The 21662-nt window shown below is 38.1% G+C and overlaps 1 protein-coding gene across 11 annotated transcripts in view; it reads right to left on the bottom strand.

Annotated features, from left to right (window-relative positions):
- B3galnt1 (beta-1,3-N-acetylgalactosaminyltransferase 1 (Globoside blood group)) overlaps nt 1-21662 on the bottom strand; it is a 151371-nt gene that overhangs the window by 8132 nt on the left and 121577 nt on the right. For 5 of the 11 annotated variants that reach the window (XR_015441129.1, XR_015441128.1, XR_015441130.1 and 2 more), the window contains 2 exons: nt 10605-10693; nt 1050-10025 (listed from right to left, as the gene is read on the bottom strand). Coding sequence is in view for 6 of the 11 variants with exons in the window: in XM_004834540.4 (XP_004834597.1) it covers nt 9021-10016 (996 nt within the window). In the remaining 5 variants the exon portion in view is untranslated. Of the gene's footprint in view, nt 1-1049; nt 10051-10604; nt 10694-21662 lie in introns of those variants that run through there. The other 6 variants (XM_004834540.4, XM_021253767.2, XM_004834538.4 and 3 more) reach the window with 2 other exon arrangements.

The following is a 21662-nucleotide window of genomic DNA, read 5'->3' on the forward strand; positions in this document are numbered from 1 at the left end:
CTAACACGGCAACTGGTACTATGTTTATGGAGTCAGTGGATGAGACGATTCTCAGAAGGGGACATTTCTAGTAAAGATGTGGCTTGGCAGACAAAACAATGATTGCCCATTCTACCTGCTTTCAAATTTAAGGCTAAAAAATATACAAATTCATTTCTACATGAAGAATGCCCTTTTAAAATTTGCTTTGTTTATATGAAGATTCACTAAAGGAGAGAAAAGCAATGTGCAAAAATTCTTAAAGGCACATATGAAAAAAAGTCCAATAATGAAAGTGAAATGACTGTCCTCATCCTACTATTCATGGAGCCATAAGATAGTTATCATTCAACCTTTAGACACCAAATTGACCTTTTAAATAATTAAAGCTTTTCAACTATTCTTGTCTTGAAACTGTGACAAACTATGCTTTAAATAAATTAATTTCAGTAACCTTGAGGCAGGAAAGAGCTGCAAGGCCTGTGTCCAGAACATTCATCATTTTGTTGTGACTATGAGTCTTGCCAGCTTCTCAGTTATGAAGAGGGAAGAGCATGTGTTGTTACTGTCTGGCCCTGAAATGTTTTCCAGTGCTACTCGGTGAGTAAAAGGCAAGCAAGTGGAACCCCAGCTTCTCTTCTTGTCCCAAATGAGAAGACTTGGATCCCTAGCATGGTAGCTTCATTAGCAAGGGATGTACAGGCTCTTGGAGCTACAACCAACATCTTGTGCTCCTTTCTCTCTGCTCTAGTGAAACTGCAGACCTTGGCTGCCTGAAATGGAAGGTGATCACTTGTAAAGGAGCAAGTGAGGGGAAGCAGTTCTGATTTCCTCCATTCCCAATGAATCTGTGTAGGTTGCTTATTGGGGCTGGGCTCCATCCTTTGGCAAGATTTATACAAATCATTGACCAACTGCTTTTTCTCTACCACATGGGAAACTAAGTTTGGCTTCTCTTATCCCATCTGCCTACTTTCCACTGGCACAGAGCCCCTCATAGAAGGCAAATTGTTCCTTAGGTCACTACAGAAAGGGTGCCCTCCACTGTGAATAACAGACCGTGGGCTCACCACAGTGGTTACTTTGCACCTGCAGGGACTAGAAGTGTGTGGTCGCCAGGTTTGTTTGGTTTCTCAACACAGTTGAAGACTTGGCTCACCACCTCGGTCCCTGCCAGGGCCTTTAGGCTGCCATCCTTGTAAGATTCACACGGTGCTGTAGATCCTGACATCTGACCAAAGAGAAAAGTTGTTTATTCTTTGTCCTTTTTATTCAGGGAAAAACACCCATAAGGTAAAAGCCCTCCAGCAGCCATCCCTCAAGTCTCACTGGGGCTGGTTCACAAACCAAAGAATGAGGCACTAAAAAGGCTGAGGATTCTGTGGACAGAGGCAGTGCCCACCGCACAGAAGGAGGGATGATGCACTGGGCCAGCTCAGTGGCAAGCACAGCCTCCGACCTGTCCTGCCCCAGGCTTTCGCATGACATTTTCACATTCTCTATGCTCTCTCTTCTCTGAAAAAGTCTTCAGAACACTATTCCTATTAACCTTTTGGTATGTTTTTACCTTGCCTTTTCCCACGCAACTTCTGCATGTGTACCAAGAAGAGGAGACTGGGATTTAAAACAGTCTCTGCAGTTACTGCAACCTTTTAGAATGACAGTGTCTACCTTCAGAGATGTAATCTCTGTTTATCTGGGAAATGCCTTGAATGGGCTTCTTTTGGGGGAACATAAGAACCACTCTCCTCCACTCCACCAAGAAAGTGAAAGAAAGGGTGCTACATTGAAAGACAGCGTGGAAATTACTCACTGGCAACCTCCAGCAGGGGTATGCGCTGACAAGAATGCAGAGTGAGCCAAATGTGAGATCAGGAGTATGTTTTAAATATGAAGTATCCTGCTGAAGATTCATGTATTGAGGGCTTGACCCAATAATGAGAGCACTGATCTCATCAATGGAATAACCCAAAGAAGTCATAGCTGAAGTCTTTTTCTATTAGGCAGTGAGGCCCACTTGACCCACTTGGGAGTAGGTCACAGGGGGGCATGCCTCTGAAAAGTTGATCTTGTCCCTGGCTCTTTCCTCTCTGGCTCTTAACCTCCCTGTTTCCTGGCTGCCTTGAGGCGAGCAGCTTTCCTCCACCAAGTCCTCCTGCCACGATATTTCTGCCTTGACACAGGCTTAAAAGCAATGAAGCTGGCTGATCATCGACTGAAACTTCTAAAACTGTGAGCCCAAATAAATGTTTCCTCCTTTTAGTTGTGTTTCCTAGGTATTCAGTCACTACGAGGAAAACATGACTAACACAGAAGGCTTTGCCCAGGACTTGTGGAAGGCCACAGTCAATGGGAAACTTACCTAGTGAGACATATTACATCCATGCATAACAAATCATCCCAAACCTAAATAGCATAAACCAAAAAGCTTTACCACAGGGAGCATAACACATTTTTTGTCATAAAGATGCATAAACATGGGTATGTCAAACCCACATTTATTCTTTAGAATATTTCCTATTGATGAATTAATTTTAATTTTATGAGTTTTATTATATTAAACAATGAGTGCTTAGCAGGAAAAAAATCACAAAAATAAAGTAATACATTTTTAATATTATTTATAAAAAAGCATCAAAATTTTCAACATTGACTGGTTTTGGGTGTATAAAATCTAAAAAAGAACTAAAAGAAATAAAAACCTATGTAATCTGCAATGAAAATATCAATAGCACTCTACAAAAAAATCTTTACTTCATTATCACACCTAATGCAGTCTTCACACTATGACAACAGCACATTCCATGCACGTGTATGGCTTACACTGCCAGCACATGTGTTTTGCTTTCCTAGCTTTTTTATAGGACATACTTGACATCTTACTGGTCTTCCTATTTTGTCAGGAGGGTCTTATTATATTGTGCATATGTAGTTAACAGGAACATAAAATATCAATAAAATAAAATATTAAATTCTTAATGTGTGTTGTGCATTTAAAATAAACATCAGCATTTTCACATCCGCTGTTTACTTGCTTACAAAACCTAAAAGATAACATCAGAAATAAAAACTTATATGAACTATAATGAAAATACCAATAAAACTCTACAACAAAAATAATCTTTGCTTTAATTGTCACACCCCAGACAGTCTTTGCATATGAAAATTGCATGTTCCATAAACATGTATTGCTTACACTGATAACACACATGCTTTATTTTCCTGTTCTTTCTTGTAGGGCACAGTTGACATCTTTTTGGTTTCCCTGTTGTTGTAATAGGTCCTTGGGATGCTGCACCTGTCTGTTCACCTGTCAGCTCACCAGTATGCTCTACCAATTTTTTGTGTAGTTCCCTGGGCAGAAACATTTTGTTTTTTCTTTGCTGTAAATGGTCTCTTATGAATCCCAATCCCAGTCCTCTAAGAAAATTTCTCAGTAATATTTTGCACTTGTTTTTTTTTTCTTTGTAAACTATCAAACTATTTATGCCACAAATGTTTAGGATTGAATAAAACACAACCATTGGCCAATGCTTTGTGTTCTGAGAGATATCATAGTTGCTTCATAACTCATCAAAAACATCTACTCCACCTCTGGTTTTGTTGTAGAAAGTTTTCAACTCAGGCTTCTGTTTTGTTGAGGTTTCCATGTCAATATTTCCATCATGGTGCAATGTTGACATCAACAGTACCAGTTTGTTTTTCTTTGGCATATATGAAGCCAGTGTAAATCTTTCTGAAATCCAAAGATTGTATTATACAATTCTCTGTTTTGAAATTGCAACATTTCATTTGGAATTTCTGCTTTGTTCCTCCATAAAGTTCCTACACTGGTCAACTCGTGCTCTGTTAGCAAATGTAACATTGAGTGGAAACTGGCAAATCAATTGCTGAATGACACATCCTGATCAGTTTGGGAGATGGGAGCAACAAGTCTGTTCACAGTATCATTCAGTTTATTACTATATGAATAAGGACCTTATGGCTGAGTTCCATGATAAATTTTGAAATTGAAAGCATAATAAGTCTTCACACCTACAAAGACATAAATTTTTATGTCGTATTTTGAAAGATTTGGGGCATGTACTCCCTGAAGCTACGGCACCCATGAAGTGCTGAAAGATGTTCATCAATAGTCATGTATTCAGATGGTATGTAAACTGCTTGGCAATTATTCAAATATCTGTCAAACAATAACCAGATAGGAGCCAAATTATCAGTTCTTTTTCTTTCTTGGCAGGTGGTTTTGTCATCAAACCTCAGGCAATTTTGAAGGAAGTCAAATCTCCTCAGTGTCATTATTACATTCCTGTGATTACCATGAGGAAGCCCTGCTAAGTACAGCAGACCTATGAATGCTTTCAGTTCAGCTAGTGAGGTGTCATAATAAGTACATTTCTGAGTATGGCTATTGGTGCATATAGAACATTTACTTGTATTTCAGCCTTTGTGTATTTCATAATATTTTGTAGCATTTCATCTGTTACAATTTCCGAGATTGAATAGCAGTGCTGACATTTTGTCCAATGGGTTTCACCCCTGCCAAGGTCCTCACTATATTTTCAGACCTATTTCTAATATTGGATCATTTCATTTGGTTGTGTGACCATTTTGCAACATTTCAACTAGTCAAATATGCACTCACATTGCTGTTTTCTTTGTCATTTGAATCAAGAAGGTCTGCATTCCTTGCATCTATATCAGTCAATTCTTGCTCCATTTCACTGTCACAGGAACTCTGGCTCATAAATCCTAGAGTGGTGTGGGTGTATTATAACCTGTCTGATACCCAGGGAAAAATATGCAAAACCTGTTAGGCAAAGTATAATGTGGGTGAAAATCCCAGTTTGACACTTTTCCACAGGTACACACACCTTGCTGCCTGGCAACCACAGATAGGCAGCCTGTGGCATGGACTCACCTGTCTACCCTGGACAGTTCTCTACCCTGGAATCTTCAGAGCATGGCTTGGTGATCTTCCTACAATGTAGCACATAGGTTTTCAGTCTATGCTATTTGGATATTGATGAGAGGAAGCATTAAGGATTTGGAAATATCTGGGCATATACAGCACAGATCACATTACACACAAACCTCTTGATTTTTTATTTTAAATAAATTTAGGTTCATAAAAAAGACCCTACAACTTTTTATAAACACCAGCATACATCACTTATTTTGATGCACTCTTTGATAATGTGTTCCCATATTAACCAGATATGGGATAATCAGGGAGCTGATCAAGAGTATGAAGGGGTTTCAATGACTTGGTCTTTGGTTCACAAAAATGTCCAGAGTTAATTTAATATAAAGCATATTAAGCCTTAGTGGATTGAAAGATATAAAAACCCCAAAGAGGGCAGAACAAGCTTGTCACATATCCACCCTTCTCCTCCCTCAGAGTTGGCCCCTTCCTGTTTCTCTCCTCTCCATCCTGCAATAATTGCCTTCCAGGCATCATAAAAAAGGGGAATATCCCCACTTCATACTCAGAAGTACTTCCCTCTTTATTGTGGAAAATGGTAGAATTCAGCTGTCTAGTTGTAAGAATAGATCACAAGAAGTTTGTTAACTAAGAGAATTAAGTCGTTTCTGGGAAATTCCACAAGTCTGTTTGTTAAAAGAATTCCAGAAAACTTTAAGGCCTTCTAAAAGTCTCACAGGAGAAAAACAGGTTTTCCTAGTTTTCTTATTTACCATTTTCCGGGATCAGAGGACCATGACCCAATGACTCTACAGGTGGTAAGAGAGATAGGACTCACTATGCACACCTGTGATGTTTGTGGTGGGCTGGTGGGCTTGATTTTTGGCTAAAGTCGTCCTGCTCTCTTGATACTACCTGATAAAAAGAGGGCTGCGGTGTGCTCTTTGATGTACGGGATTGGTGAATGGAAACAGGGGACTTGTGAATTCTCCTGTAGCTTTTATGAGTCACTTAGTCACTGGTTATCATCAGAGGTGAAAATCAGAAAGACAATAGCCAGAATAACTAAGCTGTTTTCCTACATGTATAAAAGCCTTGCTTCTTTCCTTTGTGATTGTCCAATAGTGCCAGAGGAATTAAAACTGCTGTTTGTACCCCAGGCTGTCTCCTTTTCTTTCTTTAAAAGTCGGTGCTTTCTGGGGTTCCAGGTCTCCCTCAAGAGAGACCTTTATTAAAATAAAAATCAACATTTATAATAGCTCAGCTCTGGCTGTGGTGCACCTGGAGAATTGATGTAACACAGTAATACCAACACTATTTGGGGCAGAGCAAAGGAAGAATTAAAGAGGGTGAAAAGGCAGATTTCTCAGGGAAGGGCCAAAAGCCCAAAGTACCAATTCCACCTGAAGCCAGAAAAATTCTGATCTACTTGAGGCAGCCTCAGGACCTGTTAATTTTCCATTGCTTTGACAAAATACTGGAGATAACCAACTTTTAAGGAAGAAAGCTTTGTTTTGGCACACAGCTTCAGGGGATTCAGTCCATGGTTTCTTGGTCCCCATTGCTTTTGAGTCTGTTGCCAGCCAGTACATCGTGGTGGAAGCACATGGAGAAAATTGCTCACCTTATGGCAATGAGTGCACAAAGAGAAAAAGGGGAAGGGGCCACAGTTCTGATAGCCTCTTCATGGGCATACTTTTTTTTTTTTTTTTTTTTTTTGGTACTGGGGATCAAACTCAGATCCTTCCGCTTGCGCAGCAGGTGGCAAAACCACTGAGCCAAATCCCTGGCCCCTAAGGGCATACTTCTAATGGTCTAACTTCCTCTCACAAGGTCCCACCTCCCAGATTCCATACCTTCCAATAATGCTAAAGGGTGGTGACTGAGCCTTTAGCATATGGGCCTTTTGGCATGATTTAAGATTAAAGCCATAACAGAAATTTAGACCCTGAGGTTCTTCTCCTTTTCACCCACTAGATATGATTAGAACCAGTGTTTCACTCCCCATTCTGTGAAAGAGCAATACAATTCAACATGGTGCAACATGACCTGCAACTACTTCCTGTGAGAAGAATATAGTTCCCTACCTCACTGATGCTTGGCTTGGGATGGGATTTGTTTTGAGGCATATGCCATTGTATTTCCAACAACTTCTTTTCCTGTATAAGAATGGTATGCCCCAGACAAGGGCTGCCATTTGGCCTGTGTCTTGGAATGAGAAGACACATGGAACAGGGTCCCAGCAATCAGTGGCATGCAATATGAGTTTAAAGAAAACATTGCTATTTGAAATTTACTACTTGAAAGCAACAGACATGCAATGAAAAAGAACAATAAAATGACCTACCTGTTTTGTCATAATAATTTTAGAGATGTTTTAGGAAGGAATCCTTAATTTGGAAGGAACAACTTTATAAACTTTGGGTCTGGTAGTTCTAGGTATTAGAGTGAAGAGAAATTAATTTGTATTTAAAAATTTTTCTTTGATAGTCTTTTGAGTTAGCATCTCAAACATTAATATAATCTTCTGCAAAACTGATCAAACCTAATCATGTCACAAAAATAGCTACAATCAGTCTTAAAGAAAGTGACTTCTTTATGGATACGATTAGATAGGGCATAGGTTGACTCCATAGACTATTTCACTTAATTGATTTTCTTAGTACCTGGATCAAGTCTGTGCCCAGAGAAGCACAAATAGCCTTGTTATAGAGACCACACATTATGGTAGTTTTAGCTAAAGTTAGGTTTTTCACAAGGAAAAATTATAAATATATGAGTATTATAAGAGCTGACCACATATTTTCAGGCTAATTATCTCCTACAAAAACATTTACCCCTTTGGTTGTATATAATTAAGAAAAAAGCAACTTATCAACTCTAACAGAAAGTTGCATAATCCCAGGATCATGGGACAACCAGCCCTTTTTTATCTAAGAGTGGCAGGTCCAACAAAGGATACACTGCCACTCCTATGAAAACATACAAGATTTAAATCAGACTTGACTTCTGACTACATATCAGGCCTTTCATTTTCATGACAAATAACAGCAGCCAATACTTCTTTGTCTTTTTTCCTTTTTATTCACAATTAAACTGTTAATGAGGAAATACACAGGGAAGATTAACAATGCAACTTGGATATTCAGTTTTTCCAAATCAAACTCTGGAATACACTTTTCATAAATTCCTGGCTGTCAGGTTCTTGCCCTTCTTTTGTGCTTTCAAAGTCTTTTCCAAAAGGAAATATACTGCCTGGCATTCTATATGACTCCTGAGTTTCAAGAGGAAAAACAAAACAGATGAATGACATCTAAAAGCACTGGGGACTATGTTTTTAAAAACAAGATGACAATAACTCAGATTTTCTTGCTTTAGTTCTTCTTTGTATTATTACAGCAAAATATGTAACAAGTTCAAGAGATTAGTACTCAATAATGACCTATGGCTTCACATTAATGGGGTATCAATAATAAAATGATCAGTGAAGTAACTGGAACAAAGTTCAAATGTAAAAAGTGATTCACTATTCCATTTATACAGTATTTAAACCACCATAACATTTAAACATTCAGAAAGTCTGAAGTAATATTAAATAATAATTGATAACTCTGAAATATTGCAACATCATGAAATATCTTCTGAATGACTGAAAACAGATGAAAGTTGTTCAGTATAATTTCAGTGAAGTTTCTTTACACAGAACTACATACTTTTTAAAAACTGATAATCCATGTAAGATACACACTAAACTCCTAGACTGTTCAATAAATTGAACTCCACAATGCTTTGTTGTTATACATTAATGAGCTTATAACTCAGGGAAACCCTTTTAAGAAGTCCTAATATATAGAATGACATGTTCAAATTGTTTGGTCCCATTAATTTTATGAGCAAACACCTCTGACTCCTTTGTAAGATGTTTAATTCTGCCAAATACCATCTTAAAAGACCTCACTTGAATTTTATCAAAATAAATCACAAGTACAGTATACCCCTCCAATCTCCATTGAGTTGCACATCAGTGTGAGCCAGCACACTGACCTTTCCAAGAGTTTTCTACAGCACTCTCCACAAAGTAGGCTGCCCTTCACTAGGCTTTTGGTAGAGTGTGAAGTTAATAATGGCATGTGGTGTTTCTTAGCATAACCTGCCAAAATGTGATGATTTCCTTAGAAGAAAATCCATGGGCTGCAATCACACGTCTGAGTTGACAGACATCCAAATGGATTCTATACAAAAAGAAAAGGTTTGTATCTTCTGGAATATGAATGTCCACTTTTAACAAATTCAAACAGATCCCAACATAAACATCTTCAAACTTGATGGGTTTTACGTGACTCATCATTTCATAGATCCTTGGCACCAAATCTCTGGACATTATATACCCCAACCCACTGCAGTAGGGAGGGAACACCTTGAAAGGATACTCCTGATATGAAATATGAGGTTTTTGGTAAAATCCTCTGTAGGAATAATTATCAATTAGAGGATAACCTGTGAAAAACTTCTCTGAGTGGTTTAAGTTTAAAAGATACTTCACTAAATTACCAGTATTGACAAAAACATCAGTGTCTGTCTTCATGACGTACCTGGCATTGGGGCAAAACTCAGTTACCCACCTGAATGCCATAATGGTTTTTAAGGTCAGGTTATTATATGTGTCTAGAAAATCTTGTCGTATTATGTCACCATAGAGAAGGTGCTCATCCTCTAAGGACAGCGTTAACATTTTGTCTTCCCTTTCAGACTGTTGGCCTAATAAGAAAAATGTAAGAACTTCATATCCCCACCAAGACTTTTTCTCACCCCAAGTAACTCTAATGGCCTGTCTCGCTTTCACATCTGAGGGATGCGAAGTCACGAGGATGACCAGAAATGGGTTTTGATGAGAGCAGTTTGAATGCTCTCGAAGTGTGAAGCGAAAGTCTTGTCTGTAAACTGGCTCATACTCATAGAAGTACATCAAGTTCACACGCTCGATCACATTGTAATGGGGAAGGCTGAGGTACCACATCACCAGGAAGCTCAGGAGTGACAGCAGCAAGAGGCTCCATTTAAGGGACCTCAGTGACATCTTACTGGGAAGGGTAGTCAAGAGATCCAGGGCCATCCACAGCAGCTGAAAAGAATTGCAGGCACAGGTTCTGAAAGATTTATTGAAGATCAGATAAAAGCCCACTAGCCCAAACACACTTTCTGTTTATACTGATTATCTATTCCAAGAGAAAGAGTAGAACAAAACCTCCAAAGCAAACCTAGAAGTCCTAGTCTTTGAACACACAGTTCTTCCTTTTAATACTTATGAAAATAAGCAGATCTCAAGACTCCTTGCCTTCTCCATCTAGCCGTGTTCACCTATTCTGATTACTTTTGGCCATAATAATCTTTTCTACCTTTAATGGTTTCTGTATTTTAAGTCACATAATATAATGGAATGTTTTAGCAAACTCTCTTCAATTGGTTCCACATATATATGTCTTGCCTCCACACTTACATTCATCTTGTTGGCAAGGACAACTTTTCTCCCAAGTAAAAGTGCAAGATGGAGAGGCCCATAGCAGGAGTGCAATGACACTGAAGTTTAATATGCAATTTCCATTCTCAGAAGGATACAATGTAGATCTGTCTAGCTTCCTCCCTTTCTTACTACTCGAAGAAAAGCATATTTCAAAGCTATATATATATGTCTATTTCTTACCTTCTTGATTTATTTCTTCTGAAAGAACTTCAGTTTCACCAAATGAACATTCAGCAGTATGTAGTTATCAAAAATGATGCTGAAGATATCTGAAAGACATGTAAGAAATTAATAGCATTTACTTATGAGTCAGGGGATTGGGCGTCAAAGAAGGGAAGGAAAACCTTTATTCCTCATTCCTTTATGAACTATGAATATATGTTGAAATAAGAAGTTACAAAAAAGACTGCTTGTCCACAGAATTCAGAGTTTATATCATCATCATGGAAAAGGGGCACTTGGTATTGATAAATAGTACAGACTAAAGATTTAAAATAATTGCTTCTCAGCCTTTTGGGTAAGATCAAGTGAACATTTAAAATATTTAAAGGGTGTGGATGAAGCTCAGTGGCAGGCTGAATAAGGCCCTAGGTTTTATCCCCAGCACGAGGGAAGAAAAAAACCACTCATATTTCTAAGTTTTCTAATAACCTGACGTCTTATATCACCCTACCACAGTTCTACTTCCCGTGATAAAGAAGCTAGGTTGCTAAAGAAGTGAAACAGGAAATTACCAAGAAACATTCTGCTGGTAGAAGCTCTCTGGAATTCTCTGCTCCCTATATATACTCAGAGAAGGAACCCCTCACATAAAAATGCCAATTACCACCCCAACCCACTCCTGCCCCTCCTAACACTCATAACTACCCAAGACACATTAATAAACTGGTAGGTTCAGCAGTGTGAAGAGACAAAAATGTGGGAAAAAATCTTCACCTGCTCCTCCTCAGACAAAGGTCTACTATCTTGAATCTATAAAGAACTTAAAAAGATCAGACCTCCCAAATTTAAAGACCCAATCCAAAAATGGGCATCTGAAATGAACAGATATTTCTCACACAAAGAAGTAGAAATAGCAAATAAATACATGAAAAAATGTTCAACATCACTGGTCATTGGAGAGATGCAAATGAAAACAACACTGAGATTCCACTTCACTCCAGAAAGAATGGCTGCTATCATGAAATCAACCAATAACAAATGCTGGCTGGGCTGTGGGGAAAGAGGAACCCTGCTCCACTGCTGGTGGGAGTGTAGACTGGTGCAACCACTGTGGAAATCAGTATGGAGATACCTCAAAGAACTAGGACTGGAAGTCCCATTTGACCCCACTCTTCCACTGCTGGGGATCTTCCCCAAAGAATTAAAAGAATCATACCACAGTTATATATGTGTGCCCATGTTCATAGCAGTGCAGTTTGTAATAGCTAAAACTTGGAAACAGCCCAAATGCCCATCAACTAGAGACTGGATAAAGAAAATGTGGTTTTTTTATAAAATGGAGTACTACTCAGCCATAAAAAGTGAGAAATTAGAGACATTTATAGCTAAGTAGATGCACATTGAGGCGATACTCTTAAGTTAAATAAATAGGACACACATGTATAAATACCCAATAGTTTCTGTAGTGTGAGAAACTGAAAGTGTAAATAAGGACTAAAATGTATAATAGGTAATGTGAAATAGAAAGAAAAGGGGCAAAGGGGAAGGAAGTGGGAGGGATAGGGGAGAGGATAGAAGGGAATGGGATTAATATGAGAAAATGGAAAAATAGGAACAAAATCTTTGTAAATAGGGAGGACTGGAGGGGTTGAAGGGAGGGCTGGGCAAGGGTGAAAAATAAAAACCAAGAGAAATTATGTAAAGGTGCAAATTTCCAATGATGAATGTCATTATATTGTATACCTAAAATGTACCAATGATTAGAATGAATAATCAATAATGCAAAATAGGAAGAAAAGGTCCAAAGGGGTAGGGGTAGTGGGAGGGGCAGGGGAAAGGAAAGAAGGAAAAGGAAAAATGATGAGAAATGGAAAAAATGGAAATAAAGTCTTTGTAAATAGGGAAGGTTGGATGGGGTGAAGGGAGGGCTAGGAATGGGGAAAAAATAAGAACCAAGATGCATTATGTAAAGGTACAATTCCCAATGAGAAATGTAATTGTGTTATATACCTACAATGTACCAATAAAAGAATTTAATTAAAAAATATAAATAAACTGGTAGGCAGCAAGGCACTTTTCATTTCCTGTTACAAATATTTTAGGTTTTTTTCACTAGTCAAATTCAAAAACCAGAGGAGGATGTAAGAAACAGGGAAGATGTAAGAAACAGGGAGGTATCACTCTTTATATACAAAAATAGTCTACAAAGATTAAAGAGTCATGGATGGAAAAAATTAACATGCAGAAACCATACAAGAAAGTATGAACATTTTAATAATCTTGACATGGGAAAACCTTCCAACTAACTCTACTGTAATAAAACAACCTAGAAATCATAAGAAAATTTTGATAAAATATTTCAAAAACATATAAAGATGAAAAGTTGAAACACAAATGCAAACAAAATTGAAAAGTATTAAAACATACTGGAGAAAAAAATGCCTGAAACATATATGACAATTTATAAGCCCAATAAAAAAATCAGTTCTTACAGATTAAAAAAAGATAAATACTAAAAGAGAATAAATGGCCAAAAAGGGAACTCTAAAAAAGTACAAATGGCCACTAAAATAAGGAAAGATATCTGTTATAGGTTGGCTCTTGAGTGTACCCAAAGGCTCATATGTTGTAGGCTTTGTTCCCAGCCCATGGCGCTACTGGGAGGTGGCAGAAACCTCTAGTACAGTGGTAGCAGACCTATGGCACATGTGCTATTTGTCTTTATTTTAAGATGAAAGATGTTGTATGAGTTGTTTGTTCTAAACTAGAACCTCAGTATTCAGGTTTAATTGCAGTGTTGGCACTTTGCGATAAATAAGTGGGTTTTGGGTTGTAGCTTGGGTATTTTGGCTCACCATTATTGCTCTCTTAGGGCCTAGTAAGAAGAACTTAGGTGACTTGGAGCATGGCCCTGAAAGGGACAATGGGATCTCCACCCCTTCCTATCTCTGTGTTTCGCTGCCACCATGAGGTAAAGAGGCCTCCTCCACCACACACTCCCACCATGATGTTCTGCCTCACCAAAAGCCCCAAAACAAGAGTCAGCTGACCATAGACTGAAACCTCTTAAACTGCAGACCAAAATAAATTCTTCGTCCTTAAAAGATTATCTCAGTATTTTGTCAGTAACAGAAAGCCAACTAACGTTGAAATCCACAAACAGAAATATTCTAATAAAAATTTTCAAACTGGCAAATTGAAAAGAAAAAAGTGACACAACATAGCATATGTAAGAGGAAAAGGCATTGCTATGGACATTTTCATACACTTTCAGGAGGGAAGTTGGAAAGCACTTATCAAAAACTTAAAATTTTAAATGTTTATTGACAATATTTATATTTATTTATGGTGTGCAGTGTTGTAATTCAATACATGAATACAATGTATAATGATTAGATCAGAAAGATTTGTATTTCTGTATCCTCAAATATTATCATTTCTATGGGTTAGAGTTGACAGATTCTTTTCCTCTGGTAATTGATTATTCTGTAAAATATTAGAACTACTTTACTTCCCTAATTGTACTTTAGGATCCACTACCATCTTCTTTCTATCCCCTTTCCTCCTATTCTTCTTATCCTTTAGTTTATTCTACTCTCCATTTGTATATGATCAACTTTTTTAGCTGCCACAAACAGTGAACACAGGCAGTATTTGTTTTTTTTATGCCCGGCTTATTCTTTCTAATGTAATATCTTCCAGTTCTATTTATGTTGCTTCAAGTGATAGGATTTCATCTTTTTTCCCCCAGTATTGGGGATAGAAATCAGGACCTTGTGCTTGCCAGGCAGGCACGGCACTGCTGAGCTACATCTCCAGCCCAAGGATTTCATCTTTTAAATGGCTGAATAATATTTCACTATATATATGTATCACATTATTTTTATCCATTTGTCAATGGACATCTCAGTCGATTCCACAACTTGGCTACTGTGAACAATGGTACAATAGTTTGGTATCTCTTTTCCTTTGGCTATAGACCTAGTAGCCAAATTGCTGGACCATGTGGAATACTCTTTGACCAAACAATATCACTGTTAGCAATTATCCTAAAGAAATAAGCAGGGGACTATGTACTGTTTATAAAATAAAAAATTTTGATTCAAATGTCTATCAATAGGGAATTGTTTGAACAAAATTATGATACATCCATACAACAGCATATCCTTACTCATTATATATAATGATGTTTATCTACATTCCCTTGATATATTACTCCAGATGCAAAACTACATGTGATATGATTCCTTCTCAAAGATGTAAAGATAAATATCTATAAATCCATATGCCATATACGCGGAGCAAGACATGTGGAAGGATGTGTCTTACTATGTCAATGGTTTACATTCTGTGGGATTTCTGGAAAATTTCTCTCTTTTCCCTTCTTTCTGCATCATTTGGATTTTCCACACTATTCATGTATTGCCTTCATAAATAAAAACAAATCCCCAACCTGGATTTTCTGCCTGCAAGACTCAGGCTTCCACTGAATGGTATAACCTTAAACTAGTAGCTGGAATTTTGAGCTTTATCTTGTCCTAGCTTTTTATGCGATCACATATAACTTGTGACATTTCTATTGTTATTATTCTCCATTGCAAAGTACACATTATTTCAACACAAGAATGATTTTTAAAACCCATTCAAAATATTATAATGTTAAAATAAATCAATATTTATATTAGCTACTCATAATATGCTATGTATACATCTATAGATCTAACAGTGTATAAAGTGTTCATGACAAAAGTTGTTTTTTTCTCTCCCAATAACCTTCTATGACAGGTGAGCTGCTTTTACTATATCTATTTTGTAAGTGAATTTTAGAGAATTCCAATGAAATGAAAGTGAAATAAAAACACTTTTAAACAGTTTAGTACTTAAAATTTCACTAATTCTTGCTTAAAGAAGTATTAAATGACATATTTTAATATGATGAGGAATTAACTCAGGGAAGGAATGGAATACAAAATCAAAAGTAAGCAAGAAAATTATTAAAAGACACTAAAAATTAGCAATGACAGGTACTGAGAATAAAAGAAAAGAGCAAGAATGAAAATAATTTTTCCAAATGGTTAAAAGAAAGGGAAATTAAAATATCAGGTAAAGGGATGGGGATTTAGCTCAGTGGTATCATGCCATCCTCACAAGTGCAAGGTCCCGAGTTTGATCCCCACTACAAAAAAAAAAATCAGGTAAAAATGACACATGGTTGGAAATAGATATTTCAGAGGAAAATTAAACATGCTAACACTCTTAGCTGGTTCAAGAGGAACAAGGAAATACTGATAACCTTAACATTTTGCTAAAACATTCATTTAAGAATATATATTAACCGGCACACGCCCTACCAAGGACCCGAGTCGCGCGGAACACGCAGAATCAGCCCGTGCCCCCGCAACAATCCACTAGACCACCCCCCACTCGCTCCTCTGTACAGCCACCTGGTTCCACTGTACAAAGACACAGAGGACACCCGACCACCAGACCACGGTACTGAGTCCCGCTGATCCTGGCTCAGAGATAGGGGCTTCTGAGCCGCCCTCCCACTGCTCCTGGTCCAGAGGAAGGGGCTTCTGGGCCACCATCCCTCCCGCTGTTCCGAACCCAGAGGATAGGGCTTTTGGGCCACCTTCTGTAACGCCGCTTCTGGCCCAGAGGAAGGGGCTTCCAGGTCACCATCCCTCCCACCACTCCCGGCCCAGAGGTAGGGGCTGCTGAGCTGTCATCCCACTGCTCCTGGTCCAGAGGTAGGGGCTTTCCGGCCACCATCCCTCCCCATGCTCTCAGCCCACAGGAAAGGGCTTTTGGGCCACCATCCCTACTGCTGCTCCTGGCCCCTGTCCCACCTCTCCCAGCTCAGAGGGGGTAATTTGTGCAGGCACCAACAGCCCCCACCCCAGTTGAAATGAGAAAACATGTAAATAAGTCTCAAAACCAGACTTCCAGATCACCTACAGCAACCCCAAGGGGAAATGACATGGAACACTCTGATACTCAAGCACATGGACCCACTGAACTGACAACAAAAGGGGATCTGGGAAAAGTGAAATCAGAAATAATTTCTCAGATAACAGCAGAGATTGTGCTCCTAGTGCAAGACATGATTAATAAATCTAGAGAGGAGCTGAGGAACATGATGGAATCCCAACATAAGAAACAAATGGAATCCATAAAACAGATGCAAATAGATTTCCAGGACATGAAAAACTCCATTGAAAGTCTACACAGCAGAATGAGCCAATGTGAGGACAGAATTTCAGATATAGAAGATAAGATTGCAATTAATGACCAGGAAAAGAAAAACTGCTTCAAAATTATAAGGGAACATGAGAAATCAATCCAGCTGCGGCTAGAAGATGCAAAGAAGCATAACATAAGACTGACTGGAGTCAACGAAGAAACAGGAGAGAGTGCAGACTACATAAAAAAATCTCTTCACAGAACTAATGGCAGAAAACTTCCCAAGCAGGGGAGAAGAGCTTGACATACAGATAAATGAGGCATATAGGACTCCAAATAGGCTTGATCAAAAAAAAATCTACACACAGGCATATAATTGTTGATTCCAGGAACTCAACAGAAGAACAAAGTTCTACAAGCAGTCAGAGAAAAGAAACAAATCATATACAAAGGAAAGCCCATCAGAATCACAGCAGACTTCTCAACACAAACCATCAAGGCAAGAAGAGCTTGGAGTGACATATTCCAAGCCCTAAAAGAAAACAGCCTCCAACCCAGATTGATGTACCCTGCAAAACTATCTTTCAGAATGGATGGAGAAATAAGATACTTTCATGACAGAGAACACCTTAGGAACTTCATGAATACCAAACCAGCACTCCAAAGAAGTTTACACAATATCCTAGGAACAGACATTGAGGATCACAACCACAGGAAGCAAAGCAGAATGAACCTATCTGGCATGACAAGAAATTAAATGTAAAGGGGTAGAACCCAACAAAAAGAAAAAGTCATGGCAATGACAAGTCAATACATTTCAGTTATAACCATCAATGTTAATGGTGTCAATTCACCAATCAAAAGAAACAGACTGGCAGAATGGGTCAAGAAGCAAAATCCAACAATATGCTGCATACAAGAAACACACTTAATTCAAAAGGAAACTCATAGACTGAAAGTTAAAGGGTGGAAAACCTTTTTTTTGGAACCCAAAAAAAAGCAGGAGTAGCTTTCCTCTTGGCAGATCAAGTAGATTTCAAACCAACACTGATTAAGAGAGATGAAGAAGGACACTACATCCTTGTAAAGGGAAGAATCCAAGAGGAAGAGATGACAATCATAAATATCTATGCACCAAACACTGGTGCAACCAACTATATAAAACAAATACTAACAGACGTGAAAAGTCATACATGCACTAATACAATTGTAGTGGGGGACCTCAACACCCCACTGTCACAAATAGATAGATCAACTAGACTAAAAATAAGTAATGAAATATTAGAACTCAAGTGAACTCTTGAACAAATGAACTTAACAAATGTTTACAGAGTCTTCCACCCCACAAAATCAGAATACACATTCTGCTCAGCTGCACATGGGTCATTCTCAAAAATAGACCACATACTCACACATAGAACATGTTTAAGTAAGTTCAAAGGAATCGAAGTTATCCCCCGTACATTATCAGACCATAGTGCGATGAAATTGGAGATCCATAGCAAAAGAAACTCAAAAAATTTCATAAACACGTGGAAATTGAACAACACACTTCTGAATAACCAATGGGTCACCAAGAAAATTAAAGAAGAAATCAGACAGTTCCTTCAATGACAATACAACATATCGGAATCTATGGGACACAATGAAAGCAGTCTTACGAGGGAAATTCATAGCAGTGAATATGCATATTAGGAAAACAGAATGAGCCCAATTAAACAACCTGATGCTGAACCTCAAGCTTCTAGAAAAAGAAGAGCAGGACAACCCCAGACCTCATACAAGGGAGGAAATTATAAAGATCAGAGGAGAAATCAATGCAGTGGAGACTAAGAGAACGACACAATAAAATCAATGAAGCCAGAGTTGGTTCTTCAAAAGAATCAACAAAATTGATAAACCCTTAGCCAACCTTCTCAGAAAAAGGAAAGAAAAGGCCCAAATCCATGCAATTAGGAATGAAAAGGGTGAAATTACAACAGACCCAGCAGAAATCCAGAGGATCATCAATACCTACTTCCAGAACCTATACGCCAATAAGATGGACAACACAGAAGAAATGGACAGATTCCTAGATACATATGAATTAACAAAGTTGAATGAAGAAGACCTAAAAATTCTGAACAACCCAGTATCAACCAATGAAATTGAAAACGTAATTAAAAGCTTATCAATTAAAAAAGCCCGGGCCCTGATGACTTCACTGCTCAATTCTACAAGACATTTAGAGAAGAACTGCTGCCACTACTGTTTAAACTCTTCAAAGAAATTGAAAGGGAAGCAATACTCCTAAATTCATTCCTGGAAGCAAGCATCACCTTGATACCCCAAGCAGAGAAAGACCCAAACGAAAAGGAGAACCATAGGCCAATCTCACTAATGAACACAGATGCAAAAATCCTTAATAAGACTGGAAAACAGAATGCAGAAGATCATCAAGAAGATCATACACCCTAATCAAGTGGGATTCATCCCAGGGATGCAGGGATGGTTCAATATATGAAAATCAATCAATGTAATACACTATATCAATAGAGCCAAGGACAAAAACAATATGATTATCTCCATAGATGCAGAAAAAGCATTTGACAAAATCCAACATGCATTTATGATAAAAACCCTACAAAAAATTGGAATAGATGGTCTCTACCTCAAACTGATAAAAGCCATCTATGAAAAACCAACAGACAATATCATAGTAAATGGTCAAAAACTGAAATCCTTCACACTCAAATCAGGAACAAGACAAGGATGTCCACTATCACCACTTTTGTTCAATATAGTTCTGGAAACATTAGCCACAGAAATTAGACAAGTGAAAGAAATAAAAGGAAGAAAGATAGGAAATGAGAAGTCAAATTGTCATTATTTGCTGACGACATGATACTCTATATAGAGGACCCCAAGTACTCCACCAAAAGTCTTCTAGACTTAATAACCAAATTCAGTCAAGTAGCTGGTTACAAGGTCAACACACAAAAATCAACAGCTTTCCTCTACACAAATGACAGACTCACTGAGAGAGAAATAGGGCAAATAATTCCTTTCACAATAGCATCCAAAATACTGAAATACCTAGGAATCAACCTAATGAAAGAAATCAACGACCTCTTCTCTGAAAACTATGGCACTCTGAAAAGGGAGATTGAAGATGATAACAGAAAATGGACAGACATCCCTTGGTCCTGGGTAGGAAGGATTAATATAGTGAAAATGGTTATACTTCCAAAACTGCTATATAGATTTAATGGAATTCCACTTGAGATCACAGCAGCACACTTCATAGACCTTGAGAAAACAATCCCAAAATTCATTTGGAACAAGAAGAGACCCAGAATAGCATAAGCAGTTCAAGGTAACAGAGACATGGCAGGGGTATCACAATCCCCAACCTGCAACTATACTACAAAGCTACTGTGATAAAAACAGCATGGTACTGGCAAAGAAACAGACCTGAGCACCAGTGGAACAGATTAGAAGATGCAGAAACAACTCCAGACACACTCAGCCATCTCATCTTTGAAAAAGGAGCCAAACACCCTCACTGGAAGAAAGACAGCCTCTTTAAGAAATGGTGGTGGAAAAATTGGGCTTCAACTTGCCAAAGATTAAAACTAGACCTATATCTCTCACCATGCACTAAACTAAAATTGAAATGGATTAAAGATCTAAATATTAAAACAGAATCTCTGAACCAGTTGGAACAGAAGTTAGGTAGAACCCTTGAAGTCATCGGTGTAGGAAAAGATTTTATGAACAAAACCTCAGTTGCCCGTGAACTAGCACAAACAATCAACAAGTGGGATCTCTTCTTATTAAAAGGCTTCTGCACAGCAAGAGAAACCACCAGCAGTGTGAAGAGACAATCCACAATGTGGGAAAAAATCTTCACCTGCTCCTCCTCAGACAAAGGTCTACTATCTTGAATCTATAAAGAACTTAAAAAGATCAGACCTCCCAAATTTAAAGACCCAATCCAAAAATGGGCATCTGAAATGAACAGATATTTCTCACACAAAGAAGTAGAAATAGCAAATAAATACATGAAAAAATGTTCAACATCACTGGTCATTGGAGAGATGCAAATGAAAACAACACTGAGATTCCACTTCACTCCAGAAAGAATGGCTGCTATCATGAAATCAACCAATAACAAATGCTGGCTGGGCTGTGGGGAAAGAGGAACCCTGCTCCACTCCTGGTGGGAGTGTAGACTGGTGCAACCACTGTGGAAATCAGTATGGAGATACCTCAAAGAACTAGGACTGGAAGTCCCATTTGACCCCACTCTTCCACTGCTGGGGATCTTCCCCAAAGAATTAAAAGTATCATACCACAGTGATATATGTGCACCCATGTTCATAGCAGCACAGCTTGTAATAACCAAAACTTGGAAACAGCCCAAATGCCCATCAACTGGAGACTAGATAAAGAAAATGTGTTTTTTTATAAAATGGAGTACTTCTCAGCCATAAAATATGAGAAATTAGAGACATTTATAGCTAAGTAGATGCACATTGAGGTGATACTCTTAAGTGAAATACATAGGACACACATGTATAAATACCGAATAGTTTCTCTGGTGTGAGAAACTGAAAGTGTAAATAAGGACTAAATATATAATAGGTAATGTGAAATAGGAAGAAAAGGGGCAAAGGGGAAGGAAGTGGGAGGGCTAGGGGAAAGGATAGAAGGGAATGGGATTAATATGAGAAAATGGAAAAATAGGAACAAAATCTTTGTAAATAGGGAGGAATGGAGGGGTTGAAGGGAGGGCTGGGCAAGGATGAAAAATAAGAACCAAGAGAGACTATGTAAAGGTACAAATTTCCAATGATGGATGTCATTATATTGTATACCTAAAATGTACCAATAAAATTAATTTAAAAATTA

The sequence above is a fragment of the Heterocephalus glaber genome, unplaced genomic scaffold (assembly GCF_053883595.1).
Source record: "Heterocephalus glaber isolate CG9 unplaced genomic scaffold, H.glaber_assembly_v1.0 deba00001504, whole genome shotgun sequence".
Taxonomy (NCBI): domain Eukaryota; kingdom Metazoa; phylum Chordata; class Mammalia; order Rodentia; family Bathyergidae; genus Heterocephalus; species Heterocephalus glaber.